General features: G+C 41.1%; 1 protein-coding gene across 1 annotated transcript in view; it reads right to left on the bottom strand.

Moving 5' to 3' along the window:
- Positions 1–1,541: 1,541 nt before the first annotated feature.
- LGR5 (leucine rich repeat containing G protein-coupled receptor 5) overlaps positions 1,542–17,279 on the bottom strand; it is a 142,657-nt gene continuing 126,919 nt past the window's right edge. Inside the window, exons 15-18 of the mRNA XM_066591640.1 lie at positions 15,527–15,652; positions 7,485–7,630; positions 6,631–6,714; positions 1,542–4,963 (exon numbers count right to left, since the gene is read on the bottom strand). Coding sequence (XP_066447737.1) covers positions 3,885–4,963; positions 6,631–6,714; positions 7,485–7,630; positions 15,527–15,652 — 1,435 coding nt within the window. The 3' untranslated portion in view covers positions 1,542–3,884. The remainder of the gene's footprint in view (positions 4,964–6,630; positions 6,715–7,484; positions 7,631–15,526; positions 15,653–17,279) is intronic.

The raw sequence follows: 17,279 nt of genomic DNA, 5'->3' as shown, positions 1-17,279 counted from the left end.
TCCCGCTGTTGTACTGAAGAGGATTGATAACATCCTAGATCCCTACGGTTCAGTAAAGTCAGTGTTACATCTACATTATGGACTGCTAAATGTGGGTACAATGGGCCTCATCTATCAAAATTGTCTAAAAGGAAATCTGTAATTGTCGCCCATAAAACCAATCACAGAGCACCTTTCATTTCTGAAACTGCTCTCGTAAAATGAAAGCTGTTCTGTGATTGGCGGCAATGGGCAGTTTTTCTTTTGGAAAGTTCTGATAAATGCGCCCCATTATGCCCATTTGCATGAGGCTTAATGCATCTTAATTTCTATATACTCATTATGGAATTAGGGGTCCTTTAAAATCCATATAAACAGAGTTATGAAAATCTCCAGGCTTAGTGAGATGTGAAAAAAAGATGATATTGTAGATTCCACATTCTTGTGAGTAAAAGATTAATTAGAGCTCCGTGCCAACTCGCTTCTGATGGCTGGAATAGACTAGGACTTCCAACAATGAACAATAACTCAATAAGTTTCTAGGCGGTAACACACAGGCAACTCACTAACAAACTGAGAATTTTTCATGTTGAAATAGTGTCATGACTGCATTTTAGCTGGGCTCTATAAGAGGCAAAACTTATATTCCTATAATGTGTTTAAAGTGATTTGAGCCAAACAACGATAACTTGAATCATACAATCTAAATGATTAAAGGGGTTCTGTCATTAAAAAAGGAAAAATTATATACTTGTCTACTCCTCCCCATGCAGTCTTCTTACCGCATCTTCTCCTCGCCGATCTTCTCCTGGCTCCTCCAGTCCCTCGGGTCACATCACCTTAAGTCAGACAGATCCTCTTCTTTCTGTTTTGGAGCGTCCATTAGCTGCAGTTCACTTCCTGCTACGAGTGACACAGCGTTCAGTGCCTAGCAGGGAATGCCGAATTCTCAGCAGCCCGCTTTAGCGGGACTTCTCGACGCTACTGTTTCATATACTATATGAAACACTAGCGGCAAGATATTGCGCACGGGCACTAAAGCAGGCTGCCGAGGATTTGGCATTCCCTGCTAGGCAGGAAGTGAACTGCAGCTAATGGACGCTTTAAAATACGAAGAAGAGGATCCATTTGGTTCGAGTTGACGTGACCCGGGGGACTGGAGGAGCCAGGAAAAGATCGGTGACGAGAAGATGTTGTAAGAAGACGGCCTGCGGAGGAGTAGGTAAGTATTGTTTTTTTTTGTAATGACAAAACCCCTTTAAAGAAATTCTGTCATCTTCTTTTAGCCCTGTGAGTGAAGCTTATGGGCTGAAAGTAGATGACCCGCTGAGTCCGGAAATAAGTGTTATACTTACATCTCCCTTCATTCCCCGGATGTGAGCGCTGGAAGCCACCTCTCAGTGCATTGAGCGGCGCTGCTAAGTAGTCCGTCCATTATAAGATTAGAATGGCCGAACTACTTAGCAGCGCCGCTCAATGCATTGAGAGGTGGCTTCCAGCGCGGACACCAGAGGAACAACGGGGAAGGTAAGCATAACACCTCCCCGGATTCAGCGGGTCATCTACTTTTAGCCCATATGCCTAACTTACAGGTGACCGATTCCTTTAAGTGCTTTTATCCATGACAGGTGACATTTGAAGTGTATTTCCACTTCTTCCAGCTTTATATGGTAGAATGCTGGATGGAGGTTTATTTATTTCCATTTTAATTCTACATGCAAACAGTAAAATGTTTCTGAAAGTTGAGCATACACTTTACATGAAAACCTGTCTCTTTGCTATTAATCACACTGGACATTATCTATTAAAGTGTTCAACCATTAGCTGCAGTATGTTTTACTTGGTGAGAGTACATAGTGCAGTATTGATCTTATATGTCTTAAATAAAGGATTGTAAATACTCAATGAACTCCAATATACAAAGTTCTCAGATGGGAAGTCCCTTACATTTAGGGACGGATTACATTTCTATATAAACTCAATATAATATGGACCAAGACCAATTAATGCAGAAATGATTGACAGTTTAGAATTGACACATGCTTCATGATTAAGTGGTAATATGTATCCACATGGCATAGTAAGTGCATTGGTGTGTAGACATGTAGCAGCTGCCAACATGACTACCTACCTGCTACGTCTATAGCTTAGAGCACCATGGCACTCATCATTATCGCCACAGCATGGCCATTATCATTCACTTTGACTGAATGGCTCGCTACACAAATGGAATAGGCACGCTTCACTATCGTAACACAGTACAGCTCATGTTGGCGGCTGCTACATCTGTATAGAAGTTCAATTGTATTGAGAGATAAACTCAGTAATTTATTGTCTCTGTCCTTTATCCAAGTACACACAATGTTGCTTTATACTCGTAGGCTCACATGACGTTATCCTAAGGTTCTAGTAATTAGTGCCAATGGATTAGTAGGCCTACTTTAAGGCTGCTTTTTATGTTGCTCACATAATGCAAAATGGTTGTGTTAGGCCGGTGTCACACGGGCGTATTTCTGCGCGCAAAATGTATGTGTACAATACGCAGAAAAAAGAACCCATTGATGTCATTGGGTTCATTCACATTTCTGTATTTCGCTCGTGCATTTTGGTCACGCAATAAAGAAAAGAAAGCCATCCGTTACTTTTCTGTGCATTTGTGCACCAAAGGTCGCTATAGAAGTCAATCGGGGTGTGGTGAGGGGGTGCGAAAATTTGCACACATTACACAAGGAGATGCGTGATACACAGCGTAATGCCACTGGAAAAAGAACACATCTGGAACTCATTAGATGAATTAGCCATTTCAATCTGTGTGTCTTGGTTTGCCGTGCAGAAATGAACATGCTCTGTGTAAAATACCTTGATACACGCACAAAAAAAGCCCTGTGCAGTGCGCAAAAAAAGCTGCGCTAAAGCGCATACAAATACGTATACGCCCGAGTGACGCCAGCCTTAGACTAAAAAATAAGTCTGTTTTTCCATTTCCTACAGAAATCGCACTAATCTTGAACATGGATTATCTCTGGTATTGCAACCCAGCTCCATTTACTTAAATGGAGCTGAGCTGCAATACAAGGCATAACCCATGGCACCGTTTCTGGGGGGAAAAAGAATACTTTTTTCTAATTCTAAACAACCCTCTCAAGCCATTGTATTAAGTGTGGCCTAGAAGACACAAGTATTAGTATCATGAGAGCATGGATGCAACTATTATGCATGGACTTGCTCTCTCATACTATCCATTAGTACTCTTACACATATTGAAAGTCGTTGGCTCTAAGCTCATTTCCAAAAAGAAAATTCATGATCTCTGAAGCAAAACCATCACATATGATCATAATGGAAATGTGCTGCAACTAAGAATCCCGTGTTTTCTCATTGGCACTTGGAGGAGAGGTTTCTTGAGAGTTTATGATAAAGATCACAACAGCTGATCAGTGAAAGCACAATGGTAAAGAATTCGAGAGGCTTGGCTGGAAACAGATCATGCATGTGTTTCAATATGTTGAGATTTGGATCCAACAATCTTCTGTGGTTCTTTGTATTAGATTGTAAGCTCTGCATGTAATACATCTGAAGTCAAGCTGTTCCCGTTCTAGAGGCGGCTCTGCAGCATATTTTATGTATTATGAATACTCAAGTCTTGGCAGCTGTCAGTATATTGACAAAGTTCTGGACATACAGTTTTTGGTTTAATTAGGGGAAATGATGTGATGGAAAGGCAAAAGATTAATGATAAATCCCGAGTTTATCTTTTAGACAATATCCAAGAGAAATAGCATAGCTGATTGGTTTCATATGGACGCAGCAGAGACAAACTGATACTATTCTCCCAATAATAGCGAATAAGAAAAGGCTTGTGCCTTAAGGAGTACAGAAGCCAGTATGTCAGTGTGGCCCTGTTGTCAGTGACAAGACACGTATGTTGCCGCTGATAATGTACAGTTTTCAGTCATTTGGTATGAGGAAGGGCTGGATGGGTACTCGTATGAAATGCTAGAGCTTGCAAAGGTCACCAAGGCTTGAGTTGAGTCACAGGACTGTTTTTCAGCATCTTCTGAATTAATGGAGGACAGGCTGGTTTGTCGAGATCTGCTCCATAGCATATCCGTGCTTTTCAGGCCACCAATATCTTCTTTGAAATGTGGATTGAACAGGATGTATAAGAGAGGATTTAAGCATGCGGGCAGTGGGATAATGAGCAGAAGAATGGATTTAATGACTTCCGGACTAATAAATGTAAGATTTAACAGTGAAGAGAAGGATAAGAAGGCCACTGGACAGTAGAGAATGCAGTTAGTGAAAAGGAGCAAAGCGATATGCTTTACCATTGAGCAGTCCCACGCATTTTCCAGTTCCCCTTTTTCTAATGTGCAGTAGAGTTTGGTATAGGCAACTGTCATTACCAGGAAGCATAGTGAGTTCAAAAGGACTAAAGCAACCATGAAACCCATAGAGGAAGGATCACCAAAAAGCAGTGGGAAACACAATGGAGAGGTCCCATATGCATTACCGCTCAACAGTGGTGCCACGGCAATCACCAAGGAAAGAAGAAAGCAAAAGCAAACGGACAGCTTGACACTTATAAATGAAGATTTTAACTCAAACTTATTAGAACATTTTGCAGAAAGGCCTCGCTCAAGGGCAGCCACAGTCAGGAGGAAAATGGAAGTTTCTGCTGCAAACACCGACAGAAATCCAGTCATCTGACAACCAACTCCGTTTTCCCACCAAGCGCCATACTGAGCAAACTTTCCAAAGGTCAAAGCATCAACTGTAGCCAGGACCCCACTGGAAAGGCCCATCAATGTGTTCATAATTGCAATGAGGCCAATGAGAAGCTTTATAGATGGAATATAGGACAGATGTTTGAAGACTGTGGCAATCACCAAAGCATTGCAAATAAAGGCTAGGAGAACTATTAGCCATACTCCGATTCGGATCAACCAACTTCCAAACAGGTGATCACAAGGTCTGAATGGTCCTGTAGTAATGACAAAATTTTGTTGTATTACTTCTTACTCAAAACACCACATATAAATTATAAACTGCCAAAACGTAGAGTCAAATATATATTTTTCCTCTGTGTAAATTAATAATATTCAGTAATTCCTACATACATACATATTTTATATATATTATAGTTAAAGCGACCCTTCGGCTTCAGGTCAAAATTCTGCCATGGGACAAAAGGAGTTATAGTATTTGTAGTTGTTTTTCTCTGCCATCCCTCTAATCCACCAGTTTTGGATCACATTTTTGGCTGACGCAATCTTCAGATTACCTGATCCCACAGTGCATTTCTATAACTGCTCTCTGATTGGCCAGAACTGTTCACACGATCAGCATTAGCCAATCAGAAAACAGTGCACAATGTGCATTAGGTAGTTAGAACATTGTTGCGGCCATCTTAAGAGACCCGAAACAGGCAGATTGGATGGGCAATAGATAAGAACAACGGCAGGTAATATACTGTCTGCCCCCTCTATTCCTGGAAGATAATTTTATCCCAAAACTACTACTTTAAGCTCCATTAGTGAACACAACTATTTAGCATGCGCTTTTAGATTTACGAGGAAGCTCAGCAAATATTTGATATTTTTGACTAAGGGCGAGCACCCACTGGCGTTTTTTTACCTGCGTTTTGCGTTTTTCCTGCACAGGCATAGAGATAACATGTGTTCCTGTCCACTGGCGTTTTTTTTGCGTTGCGTTTGCGTTTTTAACATAGGAACTGTCAGTTGCATATGTGTCCTTATTTTTCTCCTAATGCACCCATGAATGTCAATGGAAATTAACGGAAAAGCCGCGAAAACGCCGCGAAAAACGCGCGGAAAAATCGCGGGAAACGCGGCGAAAACGCTGCGTTTTTCCCCCGCGAAAAACGCAATCGCCAGTGGGTGCTCGCCCTTATGGTGCAATATTACACTATTAAGTACCAGACTGTTGTACAATGTTACCTAGCATTGTGTGAGGAGATTCTATAGTCCCTGATTCTTTTTAGGCACTCATTAAAAACATGATGAAAATATTTTTTGTATCATGTCTGATGAAAAAATGCAAATGGATTTTTCATCCTATGTAGTTAGGCTGTGCACTCCTTTACTAGGCATGTAAATATAGTCAAGGCATTCACTTTGTTAGATCAATGGCAAGTACCTTTCTGAAAAAATGACCAATGCAGTTGTCATTTATGAGATGGTTTGCATTTTAAGACATCAAAAGATGTAATTTATCCTTAAGGCTGCTCTCACACAGGCGTCTGTAAAAACACAGCGTTTTATAACACATTTGACCACGTTTTAAATGCACCCCATCATTGTAATGGGTGAGGAGGTGCGTTAAAAATCGCTGAAACACACTAAAATTACAGCAGACAGCGTTCAAAAATCACGGCGATAGAAACGCTGCGTTCGAACGCTCGCCTGAAAAACATAATTGAAATCAATGAAGGCATTATATGGCGTTCAGCACGGCGTTTGAAACGCTGTGCTAAACGATGTAGAAAACACCCCCGTAGGAGTTGCCTAAAAGAACACAAATGTAATTACACAGGATGAAATCTATTTGAGGATGAGGTGGCTTTTTCTTCTTTGTAATGCATCTATATTATAAATAAGAGCGCTATTAGTAGTTGTAACATCATTTTACCTGGAGACGGTGTACACTGCACAGAGTGAAGAGCTTTTACATCTTCTTCAAAATCCAGAAGAAAATCATCAAAGTCGCGATCATCTGAGAGGTAAAGGAGTTTGTATTGATTTAGTGAAGTCTTCATGCCAATTTTCACCATATTACCATCAACCAATATTCCTACAATGTTTATAATTTCCCTGCTGGAACATTTGACATAACACACATTGTTTAATAGTGACAGGTAAGTGGCTAGTAATCTGGGGGCCTTCGGAGGTTAGCAAGCTGTTTAATCACTGGCGTAACTATAAGGAAGGCAAGGGAACACAGTTGCACCTGGGCCCAGGAGCCTTAGGGGGCCCATAAGGCCTCTCTTCTCCATATAGGGAGCCCAGTACTATGAATAAAAAAATTATAGTTGCGGGTCCTGTTAGAGGTTTTCCATTGGGGCCCAGGAGCTTTAAGTTAGGCCTCTGCGTTAAGTGGTTAAGAGAGGTTGGGGGGGGGGGGGGCAAGATAAACTTTTGCAACCGAGCCCATGAGCCTTTAGCTACACCCCTGTGTTTAATAATAATAATCTTTATTTGTATAGCGCCAACATATAATGTTTATTACATGCAGTGGAATAAATACTTTGTAATGTCATCAGAAGGGACACCATGAGTAGCAGCACTTGACAGAGGTAAGAGCTCTTGGGAATTTCTACTAAAAATCTGAACTTGGAGAACTTCTACATATTGCCACTTGGCACAGGGGACAATCACTCCATTTTCCCCCAAAGTTTCAGTTTGTAAAGTTAATCATGCATATAGCTTTCTCTGTATTCTGTGGTTATGAGTGTCTAAGGAGCAGGTTAACCGAGCAGGTCTTACCTTGTAGATGCAGCATTCCCACATCTTTTCGAGGAAACTCGTCAGCACTGCTGTTGTCATCTTTGCTCCATTGGCTTGACTGTTTGAAGACACTTTCGCAGACTGCAAAAGCACAGCACTGATAGGCATATGGCATTTCCATAACCCTGCCAATATCATAAGATAACAGGTTGATTTACTTTAGTTTCATAGCTAATTTTCAGAACTGTAGCAATAGTTTTAAGCTCATCCATTATACACAATGTACATGTGGCACTGTTCTCAAGAATAGGAATTCTATGAATTCTTAAGAATTTCTTATTCAGGGAAATCCTACAGAAGTGGTAACCGTAATAAATTAGTCTGGTTTATCTAATCTGTAACAGTGCTCTAATACACTGGTACTGAAGATTTGTAGATACAATCTTGGGAACCGTGGCTATATATCAGATGTGCTGTGCTGGTATATACATGCAGCCTATCGACTTGGTTTCAATACAAGCACAGACTATGGCAAAGTTTCAGCACTTTTACTGTTGAGTTACAGGATTGTCCATCCCAATAAATACCACATCAAAGGTCAAGGACTCCCCGCTTCGATTCCTCATCTCCTATATCAGATATGATGCTACAATATGTGAGCAGACCTTTTATCCTAACAGAAATAAATGAAAAACACAAGCAAGACAAGCAGTTGCCTAAAGAATATGTTTGGTATCGCATCTGATTATTTCTCAGCTTACAGAGTTCTGCAACTTCAATCCTTCATTACTACCCTAAATTAATTATACTCATGGCTTCTAGTGACTTTGGCTTTGACAGTGTAGCACAGTCAGTTTTATGGCTGTTATATAATTCTATTATTATTGTTATATATCTATATCCTCTTAAACATAGGAAACGTCTTACCCAGCTGTCCTACTGAATTAAAAGCTGAAGTTTCCTCACTTCCTGAAATAGTTAACTATGAAGAACAGAACTCTGCATGTATGAAAGATTTTGTTTCGTCAGTGCGTACTTTTTAGAAGGCTGCATGACTGTATGTGCTCCATACTTGCAGCAGCCATCAAATATGAGTATTTACTAAGGAGCAGCTAATGTGTGGGAGAGTTGGGTGTAGGAGGTCAGAAAGTGGCTATATTCACAGTTTGTCTTTTAAGGTACTGGTGCATCTTGTCTCCACCGGACGAATGGATGGAGACATGGGTTGGCCGGGTTGATTTGGAGGGGAGGGCGGGGCGATGCCCACAACAGCGCTCACATCTTCCCTGACAAAGCTGCCGCTGCTGTCATTCTCTCGGCTCCCATCGCCACCCTGCTGCTTCTGTCACGTACAATGAGGAGTAACATTGAAAAAGGTCTACTTTTTATTCTGACCATAGATTAATAAAGCTTTTCGCACCTTTTTTATCAAGAAATCGATTTTCTGCTCATGCTGCCACTATACTCAATTACATTCAAACTGCTGCTTCTGTCAAGTGTCCCCGCTAGCCGTGCCCTCATCGGCGCATGTGCTCCCAGCCTCGTTGCTGTTGTCAGTCTCCGCTGAGACTGTGGTCACCCCTCCCCCCCACGCTTTCCTAGCTCCGCTCCCAGCCCCGCAGTCAGTGTTCCTCCCCCGTGGGCAGCATGCCATGTGTCAGTTCACTGGGCCGCTTTCACTCTCCCTCGCCGCTACCCTCCCCGCTCAGCTGGGGACTGCCGGCACCTTACACCGCTCTGCTGCCTCCTCCATGCAGAGAAGGTGTGAGAGTGCCGGGGGCTTGTATGCAAGCCGCTGATCTGTCCCACTTCTCTTCCATGGTGCTGCTCCTGCTTAACACATCGGCAGCCGTCCCATGCTGTCACAGCCGAGGGCATTGCAGGGAGCCCGGTGGGGAAGCCGCTTGAAGCTGAGAAAAGAGGGCATGGCACAGCCGAGACAGGAGCCCAGCCAATCAGCAGCTGTGGGCATACCCTATATAGCACAATCCCAGGTCTCAAACCATGTTTGTGGTGGAGACAAGATACACCAGTACCATCCTTTAAATGCTATAAAGGAGACAACACCGCTGACTTTTTTCACTAGTTGCAAATAAATGGCTGTGTGGATTGTATTCAGCTTTTAATCACCCTGCATAGACTATATGCGTCTTCACAACATATTATAAAGTAGCTACTCTTTGATTCTTACATGGCTTCTTGACTTCTATTTGCCCTTCTTAATTGCAGTTATTTTATGTTATCTTTTCTTTTAAGAACTAATGCAATTACAGCGCAGAACTCTTATAAATCTCAGCTATCTTTTGCATGTTTTCAGCAAGTGGATGATTTAATGTTCTATTATTTATTCAAATGTATAAAGGCAGAGCAATAAATATGTCACAAGTATTGCTTTCCCATTCTGAATTATGGGGCATCACATAATTGCAACAAATGAACACAGGAAACATTTATTTCACTTTTACAAGCGCTCCATTTGTATATTGGACTAGCTATGCTCACATTATTTATCAAAGTAAATTGGAGGAACTTCCTGGCTCACTTGAACAGAAGTCAGCTTCATTAGAGTCAGGCTTCTTTCACACGGGCGCATATCAGCCGTCCGTTTTCAGGGCTGGACGGTATACGCTATGTTGTAAGAGGAAAATCTGGTGAACGGGCGCACAAATCAAACGTTTCTCATATCGCCTGGTGAGGCCAGCGCAAATGCGCCGAGCTCACTAGGCCATGGCCCATTTCCCCTCCCTCCCCATCACAGTCTCACCTATCGTTCCTCCCCACTCGTTCTGTGCGATGGGAGTGGTTGGGACGGGGGCAGAGCTAAGCGCCCAATGCATCAGATCACAGCGCATATCGGCCGGCCAATATGCGCTCATGTGAAATAAGCCCCAGTTACAGTACTGCTGCTTTTTCAGTTAAAGGGTAACCAATTAATGCCCTATCCTATGTCATCAATAGTAGACCGGTAAGGGTTTGCCACCAGGGACCCCCTCTCTCAGCCATTTGTCAGGACACTGCACTCATGCACGGAGCTGATTTCTGCAAAAGGCCGATAACTCCATTCTCACTGTAGTGACTCAGGTTGGTATTACAGGTAAAGTTCCCATGAACTTTATTGGCAATTTTACTTGTTCCCAAGAGTTTCCTGCAGAAATCAGCTCCGTGCCAGACAACCTGACCTAGTGATTAGCTGATCGTGGGGGTTCCGGGCGGCAGATCCCCGATCTACTATTGATGGCCCATCATGCGGATAGGTCATAAATAGTTTACAACAGGACAACTCCTTTATGTGTACTATTATTGATGTTATAGGTCTGGAGTGTTTATCGAAGAGCTCTGATGTTCTTCATTTAAACAGAGAAGAAGATCAAAAGAAGCCAAAAGTTACTCCACAGTGCAAGCATTCGATGTAATGGTACTAGGGAAATGCTTTTTTTTTATTGCACTCTCATAGTTGAGGCACATTAAAAAGCTACTGTGTAATAAAGAGATCAATGCTGTTGGCTTCAGCACACATCTCAAATTGATTGATCTTCTCCAGATGAAACTATGCTTGCTGCTTTTTTTCAGAATAGCATTCTTATTTATTAACCCTTTCACCATAGTCCATCATGTTTCTGCATGGTTTAATTGCTACACAACCTGCACTGTGATCCTCCTGAATTGCACACAAGTATTGTAATTAAAATGACTGCTCACCAATAACATTAAGATCCCACCCTGCCCTCTTACAATGCATCATTTAGCAACTTTCTCTACATGCTGGCAGTTGACTGGCCACTGCAGGGCAGCAATGAATGCAGCTGGTCAAAGGTACTGTATTACCAAAGCTTCAGCATTTAGATGCATTGTCTAGACTCTTAAGAAAATTGCTGTTAAAATTACATAATTTATTTAATTTCATTGTATGTATTATAATATTACACAGACTGTAAATAAATAAATGATAACTGAAGATCTTCAAATGTAGAAGAGTAAGGGCTCCCACACACTTGCGATTGCGTTTTTTGTTAACGTGATTCTCAATGGGACTTTCTATTATAAAAAAACGCAATGCACGCAACTGCGTTTTTGGTGCATTGCATTGCGTTTTTAACATTAGAAAATCCCATTGACAATCGCGTTAACGAAAAACGCAATCGCAAGTGTGTGGGAGCCCTAAGTAGTATATAGTTTGGGATTCTTTCTTCTTCTTGGTCCTGGGCTTCAATCCCATCCAATAGTAAAAATATGGCACAGGATTAAAGCTCCTGCAATCTAGTAGAAGCAGGTCGGGTCCTCGGCTGTTAGTCTTAGCTGAAGACACAGAAGAGAAGGTAGAAGCGTCTTTTAACTCTTTCCACCATCTCCTTTGCAGGCTACATAGTGTTCAATGAGCACTACCTACTAAAGAGAGAAAGTGGAAGTATTACTTTCACTATCTGACCCTGTGATCACCTAACTGCCAGATGCCCCCTGCCAAGGCAGAGCTGCATAGTCCTAGCAGACCCACAACATCTCTCTTAGTAACTATTGTTACTACAGAAAGGTGTTTTTCACTGTAACTAGGGCTCCTAAAGATTTCCCAGCTATGGTGGAAAAGTGTGAAAAAAAAGAGAGTGTGAATGACCCCCAGGAGGTCTTATATGATGTCTTGGGGGACATAAATAGTTTAAAAAATGAGTTAAAAAAATACACAATTAAAACGTATATATATGTATATATTAAAGAGAATGACCCACCGCCGACACAAATGTCCAAAATGAAATGAGAAACCCATTCCTGTACTTAGTTTTAGCGTAAATATACAAATCTTAAGAATAAAAAGTATACCTTAAAAAAAATTTTTTTTTAGCTTTATACCCCTAATAAGTAAAAAAAAGTTATCAAAAAATAGTCCTATATATGTTACGCATAAAAAAATATATATATTTTTGTAGCTGAAGAAAAAAAATAGGGCAGTAAAACCACCACATGGGTATAAAGTGTCCGGTCCATTAGGACCGAAACACCCTGGTCCATAGGGGCTAAAGAAGACCTGTCCTGTTCTCATGTTAAGACCGACTGCAGAGCTTTGCCGCCATGACTCCGCTGACCCCAACAAAATATTTGTTTCGTTTATATTCCCCACACCATTGTGCCATATGGGCTTTTCTTAGATTCCTCTCCCAGAGCTGTGAATGTGTCAAGTGAGCGGTCCCCACCTCTTACTGTCAATCATGTCTGACACATCCACGATATAGGAGCCAAATCTAAGGGGAGCTGATATGGGGAGGAAGAAAAAAAACACAAAGGACAGACAAGTTAAGTCAGTGGGTGCTGCTGACCTCGCTAACATGGCAGATCCCATTTAATTTGTTTTCAGCCTTTTTTAAGTGACATAATGAATATAATATTTCTGAAAATGCTGAGAGCCCATTTAAAAGGATTACTGGTAATTGGGACTGCACAACTGAATGTAGCAAAATATGTCAAAAGTGAACCCAATCTGGTGTTAGGACATGGCTGTTTGTAAACAACAGTTGTTAATTAAGGCTCCATGAAGCGAGTCTGGCAGCACTTCATAAAGGACCAAGGCTGTAAAATATGGTTATGATATTCTGCTAATGACATAGTCCATATAATTGCAGCCTTGTCGTTAGGCGTTTCTCCCTGGTTTCTGTAAATAACAGTACCTGTGAGGAGTTACTGGACGAGTACTCAGTGACATTAGCCTTTGTTTTACTAATGTGCAGGAATGTGGCTGATGGAAAGCTTTAGCGCCAGTGAGATTAATGGGAGGCTCTAGCGTGCTAGCTATTGTCTACCTTTCTGCTCCAGTACACAGGGTGGCGGACATATCTTCTTTATGCTATTCATCGTAATTTTCAATGAACGATAAATTACAAACATAGAAAGTGGATTAAAACAAAAGCTTGCTGTAACATGCCTTTCCAGTGATTTGTCTGAGGCACTCCATGACTCTTCTTAATTGTGCACGATAAATGTATGTGACAAATACAAGTATGCTTTATCATTTAGTACAATAGTATGGAGGTCCCGATGACAGTATAAATAGAATATCTGACATATGTAAGGACAAATGGAAGAAAGGACAAGATATATGAATGTTAAAAAAAAAGGGGGAACCTGAAAACTTATGGAAAAGGTGACCTTTAGGTAACATGATTAATAAGAAGTTACAGTTCTTGGGAGTAGATGTTCCCAAAATACAGGGTTATTACAAATGAGCTTCCCAATTTCAAACCCCCATAACTATCATTTAATGGCACTGCGATATATACATTTGATATTGATGGAAATAGAAACTCAAAAATGTTCATTTAGCAAAAATGTCGAACAGTAAGATGTCCTTGTTGCCCATAGCAACCAATCACAGCGCAGATTTCACTTCTCAAGTTACTGATTGATTGTTTTGGGCAACAAGGACATCTTACTATTGGACAGTTTTGCTAAATGAGGCTCAAAAGGTTTTATTCTGCTGTAGTCGTTGCTAGGGGGATGTGAGACAAATTGGCTGCCAACGAAGACAGGAGTATCCTTGATTTTCATGTCTACCAGTCTGTTATTAATGTGAAACGTCGTTTTCAAGCAAAATTTGGTGAAGATCCACACCATGGGCACACAATTCAAAAGTGGTATTCTAATTTTAAGGAAAAAGGTTGCATCTGTAAAAAAAAATCATCTGCCATCCACCAGTAAGCGAGGAAACAGCGGAGCGCGTCTGTCAAGTTTCACATGAATTCCTCAGAAATCCACCATCAGAACCAGCAGAGACTAGGACACCCTGCAGCCGACTGTGTGGAAGACTCTGTGCAAATATTTGCGTTGTTATCCCTACCGATTTCAATTCTTACCAACCCTGAAACCAGACGACAAAGCAACGTTTTTTCTGATCTGAGACAGTATGCAAATTCTAATGAAAACGGATGGTTTCATGGAATCTTAAGTGTTTATTGATGAAGCAGCCTTCTACCTTTTGAGCACAGATGACAAACGTAATGTCAGAATCTGTGGGAGCGAGAACCCACATGTCTACATGGAGTGTATGCACGACTCACCCAAGGTGAATGTGTGTTGCGCTATAACCTGTAGGAAAGTCTACGACCCCTTCATTTTCGATAAGGAAACAATAATTTTCACAATGAAGTCAGACGTGAGCTCAATTGACGACTACCAAACAGGTGCATTGGCTGAGCAGGTCGTAACGGTGGTGAACTTCTTCCTTGGCTTCCACATTCCTCGGGCCTTAAGTCTTGTGAATTTTTCTCTGGGGGAGTGTTACAGATAGTCTGCATGCCCTCTTACCACCCACCATGTATGATCTGCCAGTACACAACACAGAAGCCATTCCATCAGTCAGTCGTGGTACGCTACAACTTGTTTGGCAGGAATTTGTCTACAGGCTCCCTGTGTGTTGAGTTTAAAAGGTGGTTCACATTAACACCTCTGATGTGGAAAACATTTTTGATGTTGTACAACATAACTTTTTGAGTTTCTGTTTCCATAGATATCAAATTTATGTATCTCAGTGTCATTAAACGTGAGTTATGAGTTTTCAAAACCGGGAAAATCATATAGCGTCCTAGTGCAAGGTGCACAAACGTTTTGATCTATAGTACTGTATATTGTACTAGTTGAAGGAGCTACAATAATATTTTAGTATAATGTGCATTACAAACATATAACGCATTTAGTGGCCAGTTAAAAGTGTTTTTTTTATTTCAACTTCACAACTCTGAGTGAAGTAGCATTAGATAGGGACAATGGCTACAATGTTATTATAAGGCAACATCTAGCATAATCTAGCACTAATTCACATCTATGGGCAAACAAAAAAGAGATAATGCAGCAATGTTGCTGGTCCAGTACTGCAGGTTATGCATGTGTATTGCGGCATATATACAGGTTACAATGGACAATTCTTTGCTGTACCCTACAACTAGCATAATACAGCTCCAAAGTATAAGGTTTTAGAAGTCCCACACACAGTATAAATCACATTAAACAAGCCTATTGAACATTCATAGGTTTCAACACCTTGCATGCAAACATAATGGATTATGCATATGATTACACAAATACTACATTGACCTGCTCACCTGAGCTTCGGGAAATGTTCGGATGGAATCAGCTCTTGCAGAGCGGCATTTCCCGTCAATTTTAGATGCGTCAAACCATGTAGACCAGTAACAGGAAAGGAAGTCAAATGGTTGGAAGAAAGATCCCTTGGAAGATAGAAAACGTGGAAATCAAATCTAACTCATCTTATTGCTTCCCCCTTCTTAAAATGAATTTCCACCAAAAAACATAAAAATGGCTATACATTAGTAAATCAGTTTATGGTTTTAAGTTTTTTAATTAATTCTAAATATGGGAAAAGGGAAGGGGGCAATTTTTGCCCCAATAACCCTAATAATCAAAGGGTTTTTTTGACTCAATTTTACATATATTTTTTTTAGTACCCCCAAGGGCTCCATTGCAGTTGCATGGTAAGTATGCCCTTGTAAATACACTGTATACTGACATTGCATGTATTTATGCTACTGGTAATTTAATATCGAGCAGAGCTACATACCCATTAAGCCATCAGGTATTCATGGTTGATGGCTCTTTAACATGTGTCTCTGGGGCTATCAGCTGCTATAGACACTATTACTACCTGCAAAGACTTTACTTCACATATATCTGATGCTTGTTATATGCAGCAATAAGGGAGAGCGCTAGTTGCCAGGGCAAGAGATAAGCATTTTCTCTACCTAAGAGGGGAATCATAATGAGTTCCTAATGTGACAAGCACTCACATCAATTGCTCATTTAAACGATAAATTGGCTTTTCTAACTGGATCCTTAGCTTTCTCAGGAATCAAGATTAGTAAGTGGAAAGGTGTGAGTGCACTAGCATAAGTACAGTATATGTAGTAAAAATGAAAATATAAGTTCTGCACGCGGTCTGAGGCTAATGTCCCCTAAAATGTAATAATTCAAGTATGACTGTAGTAAGCCCCAATATTCCACTGCTTCCACTTTACACTCACTAAAGATACACTAAAGGTATCCAGGAAACAGCTCTATTTGTCTCTATTCTGATATGAAGAAAAACAGCCTATGTGTTTTTAAACCAGGTAAAGGAATTAAAGGGGTTGTCCCGCGAAAGCAAGTGGGGTTATACACTTCTGTATGGCCATATAAATGCACTTTGTAATATACATCGTGCATTAAATATTGGCCATACAGAAGTTATATATTTACCCCCTCCGGTGTTGGCGTCCCCGTCTCCATGGCGCCGACCGAAGCCTTCTTCTGCCTGGATTAGACGCGCTTGCGCTGTCTGCTTCTTCTGTCCCGCTGATGAGGCCGCTCCGTGTGCTCGCGACGCACAGGTCTTCTGCGCATGCGCAGAAGACCTCTGCGGCGCGAGCACGCCGGAGCGGGAAAGAAGAGGGCAGACAGCGCAAGCGCGTCTACTCCAGGCAGGAGAAGGCTTCGGTCGGCGCCATGGAGATGGAGACGCCAACACCGGAGGGGGTAAGTATATAATTTCTGTATGGCCAATATTTAATGCACGATGTATATTACAAAGTGCATTTATATGGCCATACAGAAATGCTTAACCCCACTTGCTTTCGCGGGACAACCCCTTTAATGCAATTCCTTCATCAGTTTTTTTTTTTTAAGACTCGTTTTTATTCAAGAATAACAAATTCCACTAATATAAACAACTGCAGTTACAATATATCAATATATCAAGTTTACAATAAGCATAGTAGGTGTAATAGATTCAAAATTATGAAGTATAATATTACAAAGATTACAATCCCAAAATACGGATTTGGATACCAATAGTTTCTAGGA

The sequence above is a fragment of the Eleutherodactylus coqui genome, chromosome 2 (assembly GCF_035609145.1).
Source record: "Eleutherodactylus coqui strain aEleCoq1 chromosome 2, aEleCoq1.hap1, whole genome shotgun sequence".
NCBI lineage: Eukaryota > Metazoa > Chordata > Amphibia > Anura > Eleutherodactylidae > Eleutherodactylus > Eleutherodactylus coqui.
Note: the sequence above shows the minus strand (reverse complement) of the source record. Positions and strands in the feature narration are given on the sequence as shown.